Source organism: Nerophis lumbriciformis, linkage group LG22 (assembly GCF_033978685.3).
Source record: "Nerophis lumbriciformis linkage group LG22, RoL_Nlum_v2.1, whole genome shotgun sequence".
In the NCBI taxonomy this organism is placed as follows: Eukaryota; Metazoa; Chordata; class Actinopteri; order Syngnathiformes; family Syngnathidae; genus Nerophis; species Nerophis lumbriciformis.
Genome location: NC_084569.2, coordinates 17808107 through 17830995, shown reverse-complemented (window position 1 = coordinate 17830995; position 22889 = coordinate 17808107). Strand labels below are relative to the sequence as shown.

The window sequence follows — 22889 nt, the reverse complement described above, 5'->3', positions numbered from 1 at the left end:
AGTATTCACAGTGCTTCACTTTTTCCACATTTTGTTATTTTACAACCTTATTCCAAAATAGTGGGGGCCCTTAGGGAGATTTTAGGGTGTGTTCGTTCACTTTTGTCTAAAAGCGCCAAATTTGGCACAGGTGCAGCTCAGGGCATACTTAAATGATTTGGCTAGAGCGCCCGTGACCTTTGGGGTCGCCACAGCGGCTGATCCAATATGGCCACCACCTGAACACACTTTTGCCTCTACATTTGAACCAGATGGGCTACAAACCCAAACTTGATGTCTATTTAATGTTTTTTGACAATTAGAAATATGATGAAAAAATCATCTTTATGATTGGGTGTGTCTGGACACCTAATTAGCATATTTTCAAGATGGTGGCTATGTAAAAATTAGGTGTACCTTAACTTTTGATACTTTTGGCAAACTATTTTAGTTTTTTTGAGCATCACAAACATAGCACTTTAATTTCCATATTAACAACATAGTCGTTATCTACCAAAATGTATTGCACATATATTTCAACACAGAATGTAAAGCTACAGATATATTTTATTGTAACATTAGTAAAAGTAGAGAAAGTCAGTGTTACCCCCCCTCCCCCCTGTAATATAGGTTTCTGTTTCAACAGAAACAGGAACCTAAAAGTAGAGAAAATCAGTGTTCCCCCCCCACCCCCCTGTAGTATAGGTTTCTGTTTCAACAGAAACAGAAAGGTATCTTACAGAGAAGGCTCCGATACTGTTATCCACACAGTGTGATAATAGTTTGGTCCCTCGACAGGCTACTGTTGTCTCCTGACTTCTCCTGATGTGAAAATCATACAGAAGAGCTTATCTATGTACAGTCATTCTACTGCCTAATCTAACACTGTGAAAATCATCAACTTTATTTTCACGTAATGCATTTTTCAGTGTAGCTATTATCTAACAATATGGCCTCCACATCATCTGATAGTAATAGTAGCAGCAGCAGCATACATTGGGACTTATGTTGTCTGCCAATTACAGTCTGATGACACCTTACAAACACCCAAAAGTGAAGGACTTTTGTCGCTAGAAAAGGATCTCAAAGATTTCATTGAAATTGCGAATGCTAGACCTTCATGTATAAATGTCACAATTGATCAATTGAATGATGGTACAGGTATCGCATCAACACTTGTATTAAATAAGGCCAAATACCACAAACGCTGCAGAAGCTACTATAGTGGTTCTCGTGTTAAAAGGGCTCGAAAGCATGAGGATCATGCTGTCCCCTCCTTATTAAGTCCTAAAAAGCTTGGATCAAGTCATCCCCAAACCAGTGGTATTCATTGTGTGATATGTGAATAAATCAAATCAACTTTATTTAAGGGGAGGATAGAAAGATCTGCACAAGGCATTAACAAATAATGTTGATTCCAAAATGAAAAGCTGGGCAGAATCTAGTAAAGATTTTAAACTTCTTGGGAGATTAGTTACTCAAGCATCTGATGTGCACGCAGCAGATGTGTACTATCATACCAAATGTTATCTGAACTTGAGATATGCAGCACAAGTTGCACAACATAAAACATCTTCCAGCATATCAGAAGAAGAAGCGTCTACCAGTGAATCCAGGGAAACCCTTGACCCTCTGACTATAGCGTAGATTGTTGCCCTAGTTGAGGATTCAGATTGCTCCTTCACAATTTCAAATTCAAGGCAACTCTATAGAACCCTTATGAATGAACGTGGGCATGTCTGTTATAATGAACCTCACACAAGATTCAAGACACATCTCCTCTCTTTTCTGTCTGACTGGAGTGAACACCAGAAAGGGAGGGAGACGTACATTGCAAGCAAGCAAAAAGTGGCAGACAGTGTAGCCAGAGGCCATGATTCCAACCAGATTGATCAAGATGAAGCACTTTTGTTGACAAGGGCTGCCTTGGTTTTACACAAGTATTGTTTACAACCAGGACACAAATTTGATGGCACCTTACCTTCCAACTGTCTTACGGTATCAGTTCCTGAACCTTTAAGAGTATTCAATGACATTGTCCTTCAAGGACCAGGACTCCTCAAAGCCATTCACCAACAATGAGGGTACAGAACACTAACCTGGATGCGCACACTTGGTGCAGCTTTTGTCAAGTAATTGGGGAACAAAAACAACAAGAACCCCACCCCCCCAAAAAAAAAATTTTTTAATTTAAAAAAGGAGCCAAAGAGTAGTTGCCCTTTAAGCGAAACCAATGTCTTCAAAATGTCACAACCACAGCCGACATTTCATATAAACATTAGAAAGGAATCATGCATGTTGCACCAGGTTTTACTCATAACAATGCCCAAGTTATGTCCAATGTCTTCAGAATAGCAAAACGCCACTTGGAAATATGCAAATTAGGGGTCTAGACACAATCAAAAATAAAAATGAGCATTCCAACACATTTCTAATTGTCAAAACACATGAAATAGACACCAAGTTTACATTTGTAGCTCATCTGTTTGAAATGTTAGAGACAAAAGCTTGATTGGTCGCTGTGGCGACCTCAAACGTCACCGGCGCGGGCGCCCTAGCTAAATTATTTAAGTATGCCCTGAGCTACACCTGTGCCAAATTTGGTGCTTTTAGACAAAAGTGAACGAAAATATCCCTAAGGGTCTCCACTAAAATGGAATAAATTCATTTTTGCCCGCAAAATTCTACACAATACCTCATAATGACAAGGTAAACACTTTTTCTTAGAAATGTATGCAAATGTATTAAAAATAAAAAACTAAGAAATCACATGTACATAAGTATTGAAAGTGTATGCCATGAAGCTCAAAAGTTAGCTCAGGGGCATCCTTATTTAACTGATCATCCTCAAAGTGTTCCTACAGCTTAACCCAGTCTTTCTCAAACAGTGGGGCGGGCCCCCCTGGGAGGGCACGGTGCAATGTCAGGGGGGGTGCGTAACCTCGGGGAACATGCTTTTTTTGCTGTACCAGAATATGATGAGCGTATGTCGCACTTGGCTTCACTGTAACCACGGTTGGGGACGAGGAAAGACTGGTGTGTTGTTTCCTTTATTTTTAATAAGCTTACAATGTAATGCAGAGGTATTGTCATCACAAATTTATCGACAAAATATACTATTTTTAGTCATGATGATGGAGAGTGGTGGGGGGTGGGGGGCTCGAAATATTTTCTTCTTCCTAGGGAGGACGTAACAGAAAATATTTGAGAAGCACTGGCTTAACCTGGGATAAATTATGTTGGTTGGACATAATTTGGAAAGGCAGTCTATATACAAGGTCCCACCTCGGGCCGGTTTTTGCTATTGGCAAAGTGAACCCAGGGCACAATCTGTGTGAGTTTTCTAGACTACCGCCACTCATTTCCAATAGTGGCCCTTTTTTTAATAGAGAAGGTGGCACTTTTGCTCCAAGGTAAAAAAAAAAAGTGCCAGCTTTGCGCATTTCATTTGCAGTCTGGACGCGTGTGGGTCTCCTCGTTAGTGGCCTCCATCATCTGTAAACGAAAGAAGTTTGAAACCACCAGGATTCTTCCGAGAGTTGGCCGGCCGTCTAAACTGAGCAATGGGGGTGGAAGGCCTTACACAGAGAAGTGACCAAGAACCCGATGGTCACTCTGTCTTCTGGCATCGTATTGAAAAATAATTGAGGCTGTAATTGCTCTCTAAGGTGCATCAACAAAATATTGAGCAAAGCCTGTGAATATTTATGTATGATTTCTTAGTTGTTTTATTTTTAATACATTTGCAAAAAATTCTAAAAAAACCCCAATCTTTTGACATTGTCGTCATAGGGTAGTGTGTAGAATTTTGAGGACAGAAAATTATTTATTACATTTTGGAATAAGGCTTTAACATAACGCAATGTGGAAAGTGATGTGCTGTGAATACTTTCCGGATGCACTGTTTGGTAGAAGTGGCTATTATTACTTATTCTTTCTGCGAGTCAGCTTTGGCATCAGTAAAGCTGATGTTCATGGGGTAATTTTAAAGAGAGGTTTTTTTTTTCCATTATATATTTATTTATCATAATACATTGTGTAAAGTATTATGGTACTGTAGGTATCACTAAAATGAAAAAAGCTAAAGTTTAATCAAATATATTCACTTGAATATATATATGTATGAGAACATTTGAAAGATGTCCAGTGAGATAGTTTGTCATCTACATCTACAACAATCATGCGTTATCTTTATAAAGCTCGGATCTGATTTTTTTGGGGCCCCTTTAGTTTGTGTACCTAAAGAATTGATCTGTTGATGCAGTTTGTACTAAAATAATGTATATCTTACTTGCATCATATAATATTAATAGTAATAATAATACAAATAAATATAATAATGAGCATTATAATAATGAAAATATATATTTGAAGGATAATGAGGAATTGATTTTACGTGACTAGAGGTCCATATCCAGTCCACATAAAGTAGCCAGACTTTGATTTTGATAATGTGTCAGTTTCATTTCAACGGAACTCAACAAGCTCACAACTGGAAGGATGATACGAAGCCTAACTAGCCCTTTTTGCAGTCTGCAGGGCTCCACACCAATTTATCCCACGAGAATTTTTGGATCCGACTGTGTCGTGATACCCTTGACTTCCCAAGGAACTGAGCGTGTACCTCCTCTGTGTAAGATTAAATTTGGGACATTAGCTTTGCCATGGATTGCCTTCTGTACAAGGGAAAGGCGCTGCCTGGACAAAAAAGGTCACACACACACACACACCAATATTGCACCGGCTTGCCTTTAGCTTTGATTTCCACAATCTTCTGCACATTAATTCTGTCTGATTTTGTATTGATTATGAGAGAATAAAGGTAAAGGTACTACTATATACGGTTTTCTTAAAAGTGCTGTTTGCAATTTGCTTTGTTAAATTGTTCAAACCAAAATGTATAACAGTAACACTACTAGCTAGCACATGTTACTAATAGTGGTAAAGGAGAATGTATATATTTTTAAATGTCTGTATTTTTCACAATTACTAATCAAACTGAATGAAAAAAACACAGGTCCCGACAAATTTGTTTGGCATTCAGGCTTTTCACTCACCCTGCATCGTTAACAGGGGGTGCACACATACACATACACACAAAAGCAGTCCAAGAGAAGCAACACACAATTTGGTGTCATGTTGTTATATAGAATATACACACAATGATAACTAACATTAGCTATCCAAATCACTTACCTACAAACAAGCAAAGCCAATGCGTGTGCACGTGTTTCGTACGTAGTGTACGTCATTACGTCCTAAAAGCCGTTAGTGGCCGGGATAAACAGTAATGCTTAAAACAAATACCTTGGGAAGTTGGCGCCCTGCAGACATCTGCATATAGGTAGCAAACAGCTCTTTAAGTACCCAATGCGCCTCTGTATAAATGAGTTTTATGTTTTGTCCTAAACAAATGTAAGTCTGTGATGGTTCAGCATTTCCAAAGCCTGGACCAGCTACAGAGAAACTTAATTGGACCCAACAACTTCCAGCAGCTGTTGGTTGGTAAACCACAGAGCTCTACTGGGGCGATGATGATTAAAGCGCTCAAATAAAACAAAGCCGTACCATGTACTCCCTTTTAGAAACAAACAAAAGTGTCAAATCATCTGAGACTGACTGGAAGTCAATGAACCAGAGTGAAGTAACTCTGTCGTCTAGTGTTTAAGATTCGTGCTGCAGCGTTTTGTGCCAGTTGTAGACTATAGATAAACTGGTTGACACCAACATACAGGAATCAATGCAAGCACTAATAAAAGCATGAATGGCCATTTTAATAATAATAATAATAATAATAACTGGGATTTATATAGCGCTTTTCTAAGTACCCAAAGTCGCTTTACATGTAGAACCCATCAATCATTCACACCTGGTGGTGGTAAGCTACTTTCATAGCCACAGCTGCCCTAGGGTAGACTGACGAAAGCGTGGCTGCAATTTGCGCCAACGGCCCCTCCGACCACCACCTATCATTCAATTCACCGGTGTGAGCGGCACCGGGGGCAAAGGGTGAAGTGTCCCGCCCAAGGACACAACGGCAGCGATTTTTGGATGGTAAGAGGCGGGGAGCGAACCTGCAACCCTCAGGTTTCTGGCACGGTTGCTCTACCCACTACGCCATGCCGCCCCCATTTTAAGATCATTAAGGGCATTACTTTTGCGACACGGTAGAACTGAAAAAAATCAGTTGGCAACATTTTGATTATTGACAAATTAAACACCCAAATTATTTACCACTTGTTTATGGTCAGGAACAAGAGAAACAACGCCAGGGACAGTGCTAGTGGACACACTGTTAAGACCCTATAACATTAAGTTTTGGACACATTTTGAAGTAAGAAATTCTGTTTGGTAAAAAAAACTCAGTTGTACAGCGCAAATAGATTCACTATGTCTTCTTATTTGATATACTTTCAGTTTCTTCTATCCGGACATGTATGCGAGGCCAGCTCTATGTAGGAGCAAGGTGGGGGAAGATCCCCCTCAAATATGTCTTGCTCCCACCCCCAAAATGTTTCAAGTTGAGAAAGTACATTTTAATGTACTCACAAAATTAATATATAACAGTAGCGGAGATATTTGCTGAAAAAGACACGAAACACATCTTCCCTCATCTGTCGTTCCATCCAATGTGTCAGGCTCTTCGAGTCTGCGCACACAAAGACAAACACACCCCTCCCCTCAGCCCTCAGTAAACAAGTGTCGACAAATAAAACAATCCAAAAATGTTGCCAGAAACAAAATCCAATCATATTCAATTTTGTTTTGAAGATGGGTGGGGCAGGTTTTGCACGTATCCAATCAGTTCTTTAACGTATATACAAGAGAGGGTGGGGCTTAATTACGAAGGAAAGCCAATCCGACATTTTCCGTGTAAAATAAGGAAGTTGAATTTCTCACCAGCGGCGCCAAATCAAAAGATATCTGGATTTTACGTGTTTTACATTGTGATATGTGAACACCTGGAAGAAAGTGTAGTGGACACATATTTTTGACGCTATATGATTCTATCAGCAGGCGAGCCATCCATCGAGACATCTACACAACTGTAAGTTAAAGCTATGTGTATTTTCTGCTTCTCCCGCACTCATAAACAAATGATGAGAGCATGCATCATAACTCGATTTCACAACACACGTAGATTCATGTACTTGCTTTGCCAGAGGCATAGCATTAAATATACGTTTCTCTTTGTAAATGAGTGAAGAATACAGAAACTTTGAGACATGATGCCGCTGACCTGATGAGAGTCTAGTTTGAGAAGAATGTTTTTGTATTATTCATAAGACTACTGTACCTTTTCAGTTTTGTAAATATTGATTACATTAAAATTAATTAAGAATTAGGCCATCAAATTAAGATAAATGTTGTAATGGTTGATCAAATGTGGATGAAGGATACTTTATTTTATTTGTTTTTACTTGAATTTTTTAACCCCTCCCCCACTCAACCCCTTAGGGATTGCCACTTTTTGTGGTGAGGGGCTTGCATACCCCAGTGAGGTTAAGAGTTGTACCAGCAGGAACATAGTCTTCAGGTGAGAAACTTTGTTGTACAGGTCTGAAGGTAGAGGCCTGACAAAATGCAATCCACTTCTTCAGGCTGGAGTTGGACACATTGCTTACTTCATTGAATTTGGTTGTTAGCTATGTTAACACTACTAGCACAGCAAAAAAGTGCTGGAGCATGATGGAACAGTGTGTACACATGATGCCCTCCTCACATTTCTGACTGCCCCCTCATATATGCCTGCCTAGAACCGGTCCTGAATGTAGTTATAGTAAAAGTTGTTTACTTGACATGTTTAACTGTCATTTGCCGTCTTTAGCAGGGTCACCTGACCACCAGGTAAAAAATAAGGGACAATAACCGCCAACACCTTTTTAGATAAGAATAACTGTGTGTTGAGTCATTTCAGTGAATAGTAAAATGTATGCTGCTATACTCAATACTTACTACTTTAAAGTATTTCAATGTTTTGTCTACTACTGTCTCTAAAATGTGTAATGATTGATGATAAAATGAACTGGAAATCCTATATAAAAATATACAACATAAGGTGGCAAGAATACATCAATACTGACTAAAGCTAAATATTTATTGGTCCAAAAATCACTTCATATTCTTTACTGCTCACTAGTGTTACCACATCTGACTTATTGTGCAGAAATGTGGGGAAATAACTACAAAAGTACACTTCAGTCACTAGCCGTGTTGTAAAAAACATCAGTTAGAATAATACATAATGTTGGATATAGAGAACATTCAAACCCTTTATTTATTGAATCAAACATATCAAAATTCCACGATATGGTGAATTTGCAAACTGCTAAAATTATGCACAAAGCAAACCATAACCTGCTACTCAAGAACTTACAACATCTCTTCTCAACAAAGGAAGAGAAATATAACCTCAGAGAAAAATCTAACTTAAAGCATTTGTATGCACATACAGCACTTAAAACCTTTCGTATATCAGTATGTGAAATTAAATCATGGAATGGATTAAGTAAAGAAATCAGTGTACTGATATGATCCAATTTTAAGAAACTGTTCATACTCCATCCATCTTCTTCCGCTTATCCGAGGTCGGGTCGCGGAAGAAGATGTTCAAACTCAGTGTTTACAAAGTACAAAGAACCATTATATCACACTATATGAAATACTACTTACTTCACTATTTATTTATTTATTAATTTTGTTATACCGGTAATTTATGGAGTATATTGTGAATACATTGAAAACAGGAAGAGAACAAGAGTGTTAGCAATTGCTATGTAATGGAAAAGGGGTAGGATAAAATAAGCTGCTTCTTCCTACTCCTTTTCGAACATGTGAAGAGAAACTGGAAATTGTGATGTATCATGTTGAAATTGCATGCATGTTTGAAATAAATTTTAACCATAAAAGGATAAACTACAGTAAAGCATGATTGTTGAAAAGTGAGGGTTGTAGTTTGGTGAAATATTGATATAGGCGAATGCATATTCAAGCCAGATGTGTTTTTGTGGCTCATGTTTGAGATTGTGAGATTTTTTCTGTTCAGTTTCTTCGAGAACATGAGTCGAATCATCGCTCCCAACTATGTCCCCACTGAGAGAGATGTTCTCCGAGTGAGAGTAAGGACCTGTGGAATCATTGAGACGCAGTTCCAAGTGAATGATGTTATATTCCGGTAAGACTCAGATAATGTATTTCAATTCACATGAAGCTTGCATGTGATGTGGCGCCCATTCATACATTTAAGCATTCACACACAGCACCAGCATTTTGGAACAAGGATTAGGTGCTAATGATCTAAATGTATGTGTCCGCAAAGGAGAAAGTTAAGTAAACGTTTCACTTTTGCATCTCATAGCCCCCCAGGTGCATTCAAAGAGCCTCAATTAAACTTAGAAACAGTGCACCACTATAGGTTTTAAAAAGAGGGTGAGAGTTACCTCCCAGAAAATGCTCTAATAATATAATAATAACAATATGTTATTATGATGATAGTATCCACTGATGATAATCCTATCTAAATCAGTAACTCTACACTCTGAAAAATATGTTAATGTTAAAACATGACATATTTATAAATAAGTGAATAATGACAGGTTATGTGATGATCTAAATTCATATTCTGGCCACTTTTACATTGAATTTGTTCGCCCTTTTAACAGAAACAAATGATTTTAGTTTTGGATTTTTTTCTTTAGATATCTTAGTCTCATTTTTAAAAAGTTAAAGATCTAATTAGGGTTTTTTTCATGTGTTTTAAAAAGCTGGTTTCAATCAAGGCCATGCAATAATGTGTTTTTAGTGCATGTAAACACATAAAGTGTGTGTATATGGGGCAGCAACGTTGGGTTAAGGGTCGGGTGGGTGCCCTTTTAGAAGTATTTCCTGTGGGGACCCATAATTTGGTACTATGCCTCTGTTATTGTTGTGTAATCTATTTTACCAATTATTTTCAAGTCCAAATGTTGATAGTTATTGCATTAACGATCCAAACCAACTAAAACATTTGACATTGTTCAGATAGCCCATGCTAAAGGAGACATATTTTAGGACTGATGCTCTACATGTGTTCTCTATGACAAACTGCTGATGTCACATGTCAGTTCTAAGACACGTTCTGATGCTCGATCTGGTGGATAAACGGCCTGATGTAATCACACACACCTGGAGATGGTTTGACCCAAATGGAAACGCATTATCAGTGTCACCAAGGCCTTTGGCTTTGCTAAGTGCTACATCCTATTTTTTTAAATGAGTTTGGTGGGGGGTTTTTTTTTTCCCGCCAACTACATTGTTACAAAGCTGCATTGCCAGAGGGTGTTAGTTTTGTGACATTAACACTACTAGTAGGCGTCTTGAGTTGTGGTTTTATTGTTGATGACAAAAAATTTGATGGATCTCTCATTCAGATTAAGGTACAGCATATCATTGGGCAGTATAATTTTTAGGTGGTAGTGGCTAAGAGCAAGTGCAGATCATACCACTAACTGGGTTCTGACTGTATACTTTTTGATTACACAATTGGCTTTTTTTCATTTAATAAAAATCAATGTATCACTGATTTGTTCAGGATCTTTTAAATTGAGCATTGCTCCCTTTATATTTATGTGCTAGTAACCTTTAAAAGTCACTGTGCATGAGCTAATTTGTGTGCTAACAGGTTGTACGATGTTGGTGGACAGCGGAGCGAGAGGAGGAAATGGCTGCGCTGTTTTGACTGTATCCAAGCAGTGTTGTTCGTTGTGGCCCTGAGCAGTTATGACATGTCCCTCCCTCAAGAGCCAACTGTGGTATGTTGTGAAAACACATTCTATGAGTCAACTTGGGATGCAGCAATTATACATTTTGACTGAATGATTGGTTGTCTATCTGTGTTGGCCCTGCGATGAGGTAGCGACTTGTCCAGGGTGTGCACCGCCTTCCGCCCTAATGCAGCTGGAATATGCTCTAGCCACCCGTGACCCAGAGAGAGACAAGTGGTAGGAAATGGATAGATTGTAGTCTGAGTAATAATTACGGTTTCACAATTATTATGCGTTAATTTAACAACAAACATTTGATAAAATCACACATTACTTGAAGATTTTGAAGTGTTATTTATTACTGTACAGTAATCTAATATCATAATAACAGTACAAATAAATATAAACACAAATATTTATATAAAATAAAGTAGTAATTGTATTATTTATATAAGACTAAGATTAACTTTATTGATCTCCCAGAGTAAAATGTTATTTATCTGGGTATAAACAAGTGTTGTCATCCATGCCTATTTTGTTTTTAATGTGTTTTATACAGTGTTAATAATAGCTTGAATGCACATAATTAGATCCAAGGGTACGTATATTGATTTTATTCTATAAACTCCTGGTTTTGTTACTGTTTTACACTTGTTATATTAACTTGCGTATGTAGTATATTCAACACAGACAGGAAGGAAGCAAAAACGGTAAAATTGTCACTGAATGACGTGCTTACACTGAACTGAGTCAATGCTAAACTACAGACTGATTGTGTGACACGTGTATATCTAATGCTTTGCCAATTAAATAATTCATTAAGTAACTTGCCATTAACATGATTTAACTATGTCTTACCCTTACTTTGGCATTTTTGATCCAGCAAATGCTGCGCTATATTGTCGTATTAGACCCTTGTTTTGCAAAAGCTTGAACAATCGTCTTCAATGACTACGTGGTAATTTAAGAACCGGTACCCCAGTTGCCATTTATAAGCTTATGTAGCATACTAGCATGTCTCTCGATATGTACCTGCAGTATAAGCGCTGCTTTGTCCTGCTAACATTTTTAAGCTAATGTAGCCTTCTAGCATGTCTCTCGATATGTGGGTATAAGCAAATGCACCGCTGATCTAACTTTTCGTTCTGTGCAGGTTGTGCTGAAATAACTTACAGGCATAAATAACTTACAGGCATAATGTCTCTGAGGAGGACTGAAACACACCTTTGCTATTGTATAACCGTGATGTTTTTTTTTACTGTTGATAGTAAAACAGGTCAATTGTTGCATCCCTAGAGTTGACAGTTAAGCAGTATTACCTTAACAAACTTGGCGCTAACATTTTTTTTTTTCCCCGATTGTGGAAAATTCCAAGAACCGGCTGCAGGAAAGCCTTGAGCTTTTTACATCACTCTGTTCCAACGCTCTCTTCAATTCCACCTCAGTGGTAGGTTGGATTTTAACCAAACCGTTCTCACTGCAAAGTCACTTTTCAGACAAAGTTAATGAGACTCAATTGTATATTAGTCACGCCCACTAAGCTGTTTGAAAAAACAAGTTTGCTAGAACATTAAGAGTGACACAAATGAAAGTATTATTAAAATATTATTATAGTATTATTGCAATAAAGTGTGAACATAGTTATGAGCTTGCGACATGTCCAGGGTGTACTCTGCCTTCCGCCCGAATGCAGCTGCGATACGCTCCAGCATCCCCCGCAGCCCTGAGAGGGACCAGCGGTAGAAAATGGATGGATAGTTATTCATGCTGTCTGAGAAGGCGTGTGTAAACATTTTACAGATTCTGTATATTGAAGAAAGAAAATCCAAGTAATGGAAAGAAATACAGGATACCTTGTAGGATACATTATGGTTTGTTTACAGCCTTGCATTTGTATATTCCCACATTTTTAACGCTCTGTAGTAAATATAGACTACATATTTGAAAGAGGAAAATGGCACCAACTGGCCATAATTCCATTGTTTAAAGTGTGCAAAAAATTGCACATTTGAGCATCCCTAGTGTAGATTTGTTTGTTCATAACTATCCAAATAATTTTAACGCTTGTTTGTTTTTGATTGGGAATCATGATTGCATTTGACATGCCTAATTTGCAGCTTTGAGCAGGTGATTTGCGTTAAGTGTCCTGGCTGGCAGCGCTTCCTGCACTCCGTGATGAGTTTTTTGACAATTAACATTTGTCGAACAATTTATGCAAGCGTGTGTGACTTTCTCCCGGTTTCAGTCCTGCTGTTGTCATACAGCTTTTTTATCTAAGTCATTTTGTGGATGTATTTTGTTATGTAACTATGATATTAACCAAGGTTTATTCAAATATAGCTTCAGGTAATGTGCAAATGGTTTGTTTGTCGTCCTAATGTTTGCTAGTCATGTTTACTTCGTAGCTGTTGTAGAGATTAAAAAAAAGAAACAAGGGAGCAGGGGAATCATATTTAAATTATTGCATGTATTCTAATAGTATGGACAGTGAATGAAGTGGCTTTTTCAAGGCTGAGAAAGTTAGCTTTTTGGATTTACATGAGGTTGTCTACAAATGCTGACATATTTCTCAAGGCTTATTTTGCTAAGCCTGACATTTGAAGGTGATAAGGAACAGCTGTGAGCCTCAGTCGCCACCTTCCTTAACTCCCCTCAGAATCAATCAATCAATCAATCAATTCCTTTGTCATTGTCATAATAACACTTAAGTCATACATGAACAACGAGATTTTGTTCAGTCAATGCCGTGTTGGTTAAATACCTTCCATCTTGCAGATTCTGTTCTTGAACAAAACAGACCTTTTCCAGAAGAAGATCCTACATTCTGGAAGACACCTGAGATTATACATTTCCAGTTTTAAAGGTATGCTTTGAAAAGGCCTGCTGACTGTAAATTAAACCATTAGGAAATTCAACAAAAATGTTTCCTGTTTGACTTTGCAGCTACACTTTAAATATCAACAGTTTATTTTTCAAATCATTGCTATTTAGAAGTAGCTGCAACAAAATGAGAAATCATTTCCCTAGGTATTGAAGAGGCACCTTCCAAAAGAGCATAGTATAAAGTATTTGAAATGTAACACCACACGTACAAATACTCTTGGACTTCTAGACTTAGACTTCCTTTTTATTGTCATTCAAATTTGAACTTTACAGTACAGATAAGAACGAAATTTCGTTGCATTAGCTCATGGTAGTGCAGGATAAAAAAGCAATAAGGTGCAGATATAAATAAATAGATTACTGCACCGATACATATATTGCACTTTTGCATATTCATCCAGGTTTATGGATGTATGTTATATTGTCTTTATATTCCAGCGAGTTAATCCATTTTTGGGGGGAATTGAGGGCATTATTATGATGCGTTCAAGAGTCTTACGGCCTGAAGGAAGAAGCTATTACAGAACCCGGAGGTTCTGCTTCGGAGGCTGCGGAACCTCGTCCTAGAGTCCAGCAGTGAAAACAGTCCTTGGTGGGGGTGGGAGGAGTCTCTGCAGATTTTTTGAGCCCTGGTCAGGCAGCGGCTTTTTGCGATCTCCTGGATAGGAGGAAGAAGAGTCCTGATGATCTTTTCCGCCATCCTCACCACTCTCTGGAGAGACTTCCAGTCTGAGGCACTGCAGGCTCCAGTCCAGACAGAGATGCAGTTGGTCAGCGGGCTCTCTATGGTGCCTCTGTAGAATGTGGTGAGAATGGGGGGAGGGAGCTGTGCTCTTTTCATCCGACGCTAAAAGTGCATGCGCTGCTGAGCTCTTTTTACAAGTGTGTAGGGACCAGGTCATATTGTCAGTTATCTGCACCCCCAGGAACTTGGTGCTGCTTACTATCTTCACCGCTGTGCCGTTGATGAAGAGTGGAGCGTGGCTGGACTGGTGCTTCCTGAAGTCAACGATGATCTCCTTGGTCTTGTCGACGTTCAGGACCAGGTTGTTGGTTCTGCACCAGTCTTCCAGATGTTTAACCTCCTCCCTGTAGTCCATGTCGTCGTCACGGATGAGGCCCACTACTGTTGTGTCGTCCGCATACTTCACAATGTGGTTGGTAGTAGACTTGGCGCAGCAGTCGTGAGTCATCAATGTGAACAGCAGCGGACTCAGGACGCAGCCCTGGGGGGAGCCGGTGCTCAGGGACATGGCACTGGAGGTGTTGTCGCCCACTCTCATAGATTGGGGTCTGTCTGTGAGGAAGTCAAGCAGCCAGTTGCATAGGGGGGTACTGAATCCAAGGGGGGCCAGTTTGCTCACCAAGTGCTGCGGGATGATGGTGTTGAATGCCGAGCTGAAGTCCAGAAACAACATCCGTACGTGTGTCTTTTCCTTCCAGATGTTCTAAGCTCAGGTGGAGTGCAGAGGAGATGGCGTCCTCTGTGGAGCGGTTAGGGCGATAAGCAAACTGGTATGGGTCGAATGTGGGGGGAAGTCTGGAGACAATGTATTCCTTTACCAGCCTCTCGAAGCACTTCATTATGATGGGGGTGACTTCAGAAACAACATCTGCACGTGTGTGTCTTTTCCTTCCAGATGTTCTAATCTCAGGTGGAGTGCAGAGGAGATGGCGTCCTCTGTGGAGCGGTTAGGGCGATAAGCAAACTGATATGGGTTGAATGGGGGGGGGAAGTCTGGAGACAATGTATTCCTTTTACCAGCCTCTCGAAGCACTTCATTATGATGGGGGTTAGTGCCACGGACATCCGCTGTGTCCAGGTTGAGCGGCTGCTCATCAGGGCGAGGGATGGATTTCCTCGCCGGAGTGGTGTTAAGTGCCTCAAATCTCGCAAAGTAGTTGTTTAGGTCATTTAGGTCCCTGGTCGAGAATTCCTATAAACACACTCCGCAACCTTGTGGACAGCCTTCCCAAAAGAGTTGAAGCTACAATAGCTGCAAAAGGGGGACCGACATCATATTGAACCCTATGGGTTAGGAATGGGATGGCACTTCAAGTTCATATGTGAGTCAAGGCAGGTGGACAAATACTTTTGGCAATATAGTGTGTTTTACCTCTGTTTTAAAATATGTTTTAGTCTATCATTTGCTTGTAGTTTTCTGTTTTTCTTTGTGGTGTAGAGCCCTTTGTTTTTCAGCTGTGGTTGTTTTAAAGGGCTTTATAAATACATATGGTATGGTGTGATATCATCCATTTCCCCCCCCTTTTTTTTTTTTTAACTTGGGTTAATATAAAGTGCATCACCCTAGAGCCATTTGACTTACGTTTACATATTAAAATTATATAATGAAGAGTTGTAGATCTTGTAGCTTGTATTGTCTGTTAATATTCTTTGTGTGTGTCACTGTAATTGTAGTAGTTCATGTGGAGGTGTGTGTGAGAATCCATTTTCATTTACCCCCGTCTTGTGTATCCTTGCCTCCATCCAGGAGCTGATGCAGACGTGGACTCCGCAGCTCACCACATCACTGCCATGTTCTCCGCTTGCAACAGCAGAGCCGATCAGCCAGTGTTCCACCACTACACCACGGCCACAGACACCGCCAACGTCCGGGTGGTTTTTCAGATGATCATAGACCAGATTTTTAGGCAGAACCTCGCAGCTGCTCAGCTACTTTAGCGGGTTTCTCTATACAGTATATGTATTTTTAATATAAGTTTCACTGCTGTTTTAAATAAAATATTTATTTAGTTAAGAGTTGCCCATTAGTTGGACCATTTCACGTGTATTAAGAAATGGAATAGCAAGCAATAACGCAGGTAGGTTATTTCCCCATACGATTTATTGACGAAAACCAGTAATATGTGGCACAAAATTGAGACATAAAATACAAGACATAAGACAGACGAAAACCGTTGGTTGGCATCTGCCGCTCAGTACGCTGCACAGTCTGACAAGTCCAGAGACAGGAAGATTTCTGCTTTGCACTTCAGCGTTGTTTTGCCCCCAAGGAAGAGTTCACAACTCGGCAGGTTTGGCGTGATGGCTCTGATACAGATGGGCTGTCGCATGGGTGAGATACAATAAAGGGAATTTTATTCATGAACACCCTTTGCTAAAATGCACTTCAACAAAAATATTTTCACTGTTCATATTTAAACAAGATTAACATTTAAAAACGGGTCACAAGTTCACTTCAAAACTCAGGAGTGACTAACATTTTTGCAGCAACTTCCTAAAAAATGGTGCGCTATTCTCGTTTCTTATTTGACAAGTGTCAGTTCTACTCTATTTGCGCCCGGGGGCCCAAATCTGGCCTGGGAATGACTACCGCCTGCCGAGTTTAGATTAAAACTTAGAAAATCTTTGCAGCAAATTCTAAAAAAACAATACATCACTACTCTGCTCCTGTTGTATAGAAGAACCTGAACCAACCTGAACCACTATAAACACACTGGCAGATCCTGGCATTGACATTTTAACCTTGCTAGCAAAAAGAAGACTCTGGTCCAAACTTGTGATTTTCACTGAGGTGTTCCTCAAAGCATCCCTTTAACATCCTCTCCCTTTTGGCAGTTAGAATTTTTTAAATCTAATGTCAATTTTGAGTTTCCAAGGATTGTTAAACTTTGCACAAATGGCATCATTTCAGTGCAATCAGAACTAATCACAAATCAGCAATAAAAGGCAGGCAGCAGTTAACTGTCCCAAACTTCTTTGGTGTGGCCAACAAACTTCTGTGGCGCCACAACTATATGTATGTGTAGATATATATATATATATATATATATATATACATACACACGTGTGTGTAAATGTATATACTGTATAAACATATATACTGTATATATGTTTAACTATATATATATATATATATATATACACACATATATATATATATATATATTTTTTTTGTCTTGTCCTCACAATTTCCCCCCGTTTTATTTTTTCTTCTATCCCCTCCTGCTCCTATCCGGCTGCGCTAAACACTAAATATATCCAAACATTTAATAAGTCAAATACAAATAAGTTAATAAAAGAAGTATCCCACACTTCTTTTGTAAAGTACCTCTGTACTGCAGATATGGGCGTCTACATAAATAATATGATTTGCTCGAGTGGCTGAATAGGACAGATTAAAAAATGTGGGACTATTACTGTAAATGCAAAAACTATTATTTTTTATTTTATTTTTTCCAGTAAAATTCTGGCAACTAAACTGACGTTTTTTTCCACGATAAAATCTAAAGTTTTTATGGTCTATTCCTGTAAATGGAACAACAGACTTTGTTTTTTTATGGTAAAATATTAGCCATTAAACTTTTTTTTTACTGTAAAATCTACAGTTTTTACAGTGTATTACCGTAAATGCAAAAACGGTCCCACTTTTTTACAGTCAAATTCTGGCAACTAAACTGCCAGTTTTTTAACTAAAATATTTACAGTTTTTACGGTATATTACTGTAAATGCAAAAGTGGTCTCACAGGTTTTTTTTACGGTAAAGTACTGGCAACTGAGCTGCCAGGTTTTTGCCATAAAATTATTTATACATTAAGTAATTACAAAAACTTATTTGGAATGTATTATATAATTCAGGGGTGTCAAACGTACGGCCCGAGGGCCGAATAAGGCCCACGAACAAATTTTATCCGGCCTGCGGAATGAGTTTGCTAAGTATAAAAATGTACCTGAAATTTTTGAATGAAAGAAACAGCTGTTCTAAATGTGTCCACTGGATGTCACAATAGCAATTCTTTGTAGATGATGCTACATATGTACAAAATAAACCACATGATGTTAGTACATCAGTTGAGGAAAATGAGCAAACTACATGACTAACATCCTGTAATTTGATTTTGATATAATTTGTTTTATCTTGATAGACACCAATGAGTTGACTGATGAACATTATCACATAATGTATTCAGAAAATATAAATAACGACAAATGATTAACCACAGCATCTAAGTGTAAAAAAACTAATATTATGATTTGTACATTTGTGCTTGTTCTATTTTTAAACAATGAAAAACAATCTGAAGTTGTCTTTATTTTTAAGTCATCGTGCTGTGATTTTACCAGTCCGGCCCACTTGGGAGTAGATATTTCTCCATGTGGCCCCCGATCTAAAATGAGTTTGACACCCCTGATATACAGTCGTGGTCAAAGTTTACATAAACTGGTAAAGAACATAATGTCATGGCTGTCTTGAGTTTTCAATAATTTCTACAACTTTAATTTTTTTGTGATAGAGTGATTGGAGCACATACTTGTTGGTCACAAAAAAACATTCATGAAGTTTGGTTCTTTTATGAATTTCTTATGAGTCTACTGAAAATGTGACCAAATCTGCTGGGTCAAAAGTATACATACAGCAATGTTAATATTTGGTTACATGTCCCTTGGCAAGTTTCACTGCAATAGGGCGATTTGGTAGCCATCCACAAGCTTCTGACAAGCTTCTGGTTGAATTGTTGACCACTCTTGACAAAATTGATGCAGTTCAGTTGGTTTTCTGACATGGACTTGTTTCTTCAGCATTGGCCACACGTTTAAGTCAGGACTTTGGGAAGGCCATTCTAAAAGCTTAATTCTAACCTGATTTAGCCATTCCTTTACCACTTTTGACATATGTTTGGGGTCATTGTCCTGTTGGAACACCCAACTGCGCCCAATACCCAACCTCTGGGCTGATGATTTTAGGTTGTTCTGAAGAATTTGGAGGTAATCCTCCTTTTTCATTGTCCCATTTACTCTCTGTAAAGCACCAGTTCCATTGGCAGCGAAACAGGCCCCGATCATAATACTAGCACCACCACCATGCTTGACAGTAGGAATGGTGTTCCTGGGATTAAAGGCCAATGGAACTGGTGCTGTATGTATGTAACCAAATATTAACATTGCTGTATGTATAGTTTTGACCCAGCAGATTTGGTCACATTTTCAGTCGACCCATAATAAATTCATAAAAGAACCAAACTTCATGAATGTTTTTTGTGACCAACAGTATGTGCTCCAATCACTGTATCACAAAAAAATAAGAGTTGTAGAAACTATTGGAAACTCAAGACAGCCATGACGTTATGTTCTTTACAAGTGTATATAAACTTTTGACCAAGACTGCAATTATTAGATAATATTAAAGTTTCAAAGGTGTGCAATTTCATACAGCACATTAATTTTTTCTGTCAAAATGGAAAGAACAAATACATTTAGTGATTGAATATAAAGTACTTTATTGACACATTATTTCCAGGCTTTCGTGTGCCATATAAAATGTGGCGGGCCAGATATGGCCCCCGGGCCTTGAGTTTGACACCTGTGTACTCCTGTGCTGTCAACATATTTTTTGCAGTAGGTCCATAAAAACAGCAGAGTGCTCCTTTAACTGACAACTTAAATAGAACTCCAGAACAGTTTAAGTAAAAGTCTTCAAATAACAGAGACATTTTATTATATTTTTATGTCACAGTAAGAATTGATTGTTTTTCCTGTGTAAAAATAGAATGCGGTGTTTCGAATTTTTTTTTACAAATTAACATCATAAAATGCAATTATACACAATACCGTTGTTTCCAGGTTGAAACGCGGTGGCCGCGGTTCGAGCGTCTCCGTGTCGGCTCTTGTGACGTGTGGTGACCTGCGGATGCCGGACAGCAAGCCGGATGCTCTGCCCACGGAGTAGTAGCTTGGAGCGGCCACCTGCTTGTACCACGCCTCCGTGGGGCTGCAGACCACTAAGGCGGAGAGCACTGCCACGGGAAACAGAAGGTGAGCCGGCATGGCGGCGTCGTCGTCGTCACTGCTCGGGAATTCGCGGACTTTCTTTCCGTGCGCCTTCTTATAAAACACCACGTGACCGTGTCTCGTCAACACACGCCGTACCACACACCAATTTACACACGTCTCTGGAAAATAATGACACCATTTATATATAGACCCTCTTTCGGGGGGTTACGGGCAGCCATTTTCCCCCCTCGCAGCCCCCAAATAGAAAAAAAAAATATATTTTTAAAATATATTTTTACTATCTAAAAATGTTACACTAGTGTATATATAATACGACAAGCACCATTCCAGTTAGCGCGTTAATGTTAGCATGCTAACATTAAAGTGCTAACTATTTAAGCTAACTTTACACTTTTTACTCTACTTCCCCAGCCATACACTTTAGAACAGGCCTGGGCAATTGTTTTGACTCGGGGGGGCCAAATTTAGAGAAAAAATGTGTCTGGGGGCCACACTAATACTAATACTAGGCTGACCATACGTCATCTTTTCCCCGGACATGACCTCTTTTGCGGGGCTGTCCGGGGCGGGGTTTCTTAAATGCCTCAAATGTCCGGTATTTTGAGTTAGGGTTGCGTGTATTTTCAATGTACGTCCAGGGTTAAGAAGGGGTTAAACAAAACAAACTGTGGAGGCATGCGCACGCAGGAACATTCGTGAGGGAGGGGCAGAGACAGAGAGCGAGAGAGCTAGTGAGTGGAGAGACGGACATAAGAAGAAGAAATGCCGAAACGTAAATGCAACTTCACGGATGATTTGCGGAAAAAGTATTCATGTTTTCGACATGGCCGGTACACATGGAAAGCAGAATGCACTGTTTGCCAAGCAGGAAGGTATGTATCTGTGGCAAATAAAGGGGCTTAAAGATCTACAAGCCCATATCGACACTACAAAGCACAAAACAGCTGTGCTGTTTTTTGTTTAAATTTAATTAACTTGTTTTGAGGCATTATTTATGTTTAGATTATATACAAGAGGTTATTTTGAATATTTCTACCTCTGCACTTTTTTCCAAAACTGTGAATGTTACAGAATATAAGTGTGACTTACCGTATTTTGTTATACTGTGAACCAGTGTTGGCGTTAACGCACTTTTTGTGTCTTTTTAACGCATTGAAATCAGAAAGGAGGCGGATTTCTTGGGGGGATTTTTTTTACCATTTGTTTTAAAGGCCCACGGCACATTCTAAAAATACCATTAAAATAAACAAAAACATAACAAATGTGAAATAAAAAAGCTTACAGGTGAAATGTAATTTAGAAACAGTTGCAATGTTAAATAATAAAACAAAGCTGTTTTTTTTCTCTTTCATTGCTCTATCAACCTATCAAACCTATCAAAGATTCCGATTACTTCAAACATCAAATATTACACTTTGAAAACTATTTTTGGTGGAAGATTTTGTGTGTTTGCCATAAAAAACATAGTTTTGTTTGACAAAAAAGGGCGGAAAACAAACAAACAAAACAAAAACAAAAAACATAAAAAAACTAAAACATTTTGAAATGAGGGATAGATCTGAAGTTGATGTAGACTCCAGGGATTCAAGCGTTAATTATAAAATGTATGTATGCTCTGGCACACCATTATCATCATTTCATGACTGAAGCAAAACACTTTTTACACTTTTATACTGAAATAAATACACCTACAACTTATTAAATAAAAACATAGAAAAAACTACCAGTATTTTTTTTAAATGAATTAAGTAACGTTTATGACAACCTTTTTCCAAAACACAATATAGAATGTGAGATATAACAGGATAATGCATACATTTATCATGTGTTTTCAAAACGCTTACAAAAAAGTGGCACCCCAAAAAATTACTGTAGACCCCATATTTATGACCCTGGGACCCCATTTTAAAAATTCCTAGCGCCAACGCTGCTGTCAACAAAGGAGAAAAAATGCTTTATTTAAATAAATATATTATTTATAAAGCAAGTTCGAGTATCATTGGCAAATTTTCACCTAGTCCCGGCCGTGGCGTGCTGCCCACCTTGGCACGCATATATGTGTCCTCTTTTTGGGATTTTAGAATATGGCCAGCCTAGTTAAATAAAACCTCTGCTTTGTTTTTAATGATTACGTAGGCCTACTACGCTACTGTATTTTAAAGTTGGTCATTATCGTGGTATTTGGAGAGCCAAGTGTTTTCTGTAGTGGCACGTGGTGAAAAATAGTTTGAGAACTGCTGCTCTATTTATTTTTAAACATATTTAATGGTCCATATATTTAAAACTTTTCCAAAACTTTTTTTTTTAACACAATTTACTTTTATTTTCCGTTATCACTGCATAAACCCTCGTCAATGTTTTTTACTTGCATTTAATGATTTTATATTTTAAGTTGTTTCAACATAATTTTCTTTACTTCAGCTATATGTCTCTATTCTATATTCTTTTTTGTATTCATTAAAAAAAATGGGCATGTTGATTATTTTATATTATTATTAATGCAACTTAAGCATAGCCCGAAAGTTATAAA

At 38.5% G+C, this 22889-nt stretch overlaps 3 protein-coding genes across 7 annotated transcripts in view; 2 read left to right on the top strand and 1 right to left on the bottom strand.

Moving 5' to 3' along the window:
- The window catches only part of gnav1 (guanine nucleotide binding protein (G protein) alpha v1), a 32702-nt gene extending 16185 nt beyond the window's left edge, over window positions 1-16517 (top strand). For 2 of the 3 annotated variants that reach the window (XM_061974148.2, XM_061974149.2), the window contains 5 exons: window positions 9026-9154; window positions 10640-10769; window positions 12097-12168; window positions 13497-13584; window positions 16097-16517. In XM_061974148.2, coding sequence (XP_061830132.1) covers window positions 9026-9154; window positions 10640-10769; window positions 12097-12168; window positions 13497-13584; window positions 16097-16287 — 610 coding nt within the window. In that variant the 3' untranslated portion in view covers window positions 16288-16517. Of the gene's footprint in view, window positions 1-4511; window positions 4613-6996; window positions 7028-9025; window positions 9155-10639; window positions 10770-12096; window positions 12169-13496; window positions 13585-16096 lie in introns of all 3 variants that reach the window. The other variant, XM_061974147.2, reaches the window with a different exon arrangement.
- LOC133615512 (neuropeptide B-like) lies at window positions 16433-22881 on the bottom strand. 2 transcript variants are annotated; one of them, XM_061974152.1, is made up of 3 exons: window positions 21449-22881; window positions 20177-20517; window positions 16433-16670 (listed from the first exon to the last, which is right to left on the bottom strand). In XM_061974152.1, the coding sequence occupies exons 2-3, from the start codon at window positions 20390-20392 to the stop codon at window positions 16542-16544; spliced, it is 345 nt and encodes a 114-aa protein (XP_061830136.1). In that variant the 5' UTR covers window positions 20393-20517; window positions 21449-22881; the 3' UTR covers window positions 16433-16541. The 2 variants fall into 2 exon arrangements, with proteins under 2 accessions (XP_061830136.1, XP_061830135.1); XM_061974151.2 differs by lacking the exon at window positions 21449-22881 and having other exon boundaries at window positions 20177-21001.
- LOC133615509 (E3 ubiquitin-protein ligase rnf213-alpha) overlaps window positions 20232-22889 on the top strand; it is an 85182-nt gene continuing 82524 nt past the window's right edge. Inside the window, exon 1 of one of the 2 annotated variants that reach the window (XM_061974146.1) lies at window positions 20232-20380. Coding sequence is in view for 1 of the 2 variants with exons in the window: in XM_061974144.1 (XP_061830128.1) it covers window positions 21122-21231 (110 nt within the window). In the remaining variant the exon portion in view is untranslated. Of the gene's footprint in view, window positions 20381-20977; window positions 21232-22889 lie in introns of those variants that run through there. The other variant, XM_061974144.1, reaches the window with a different exon arrangement.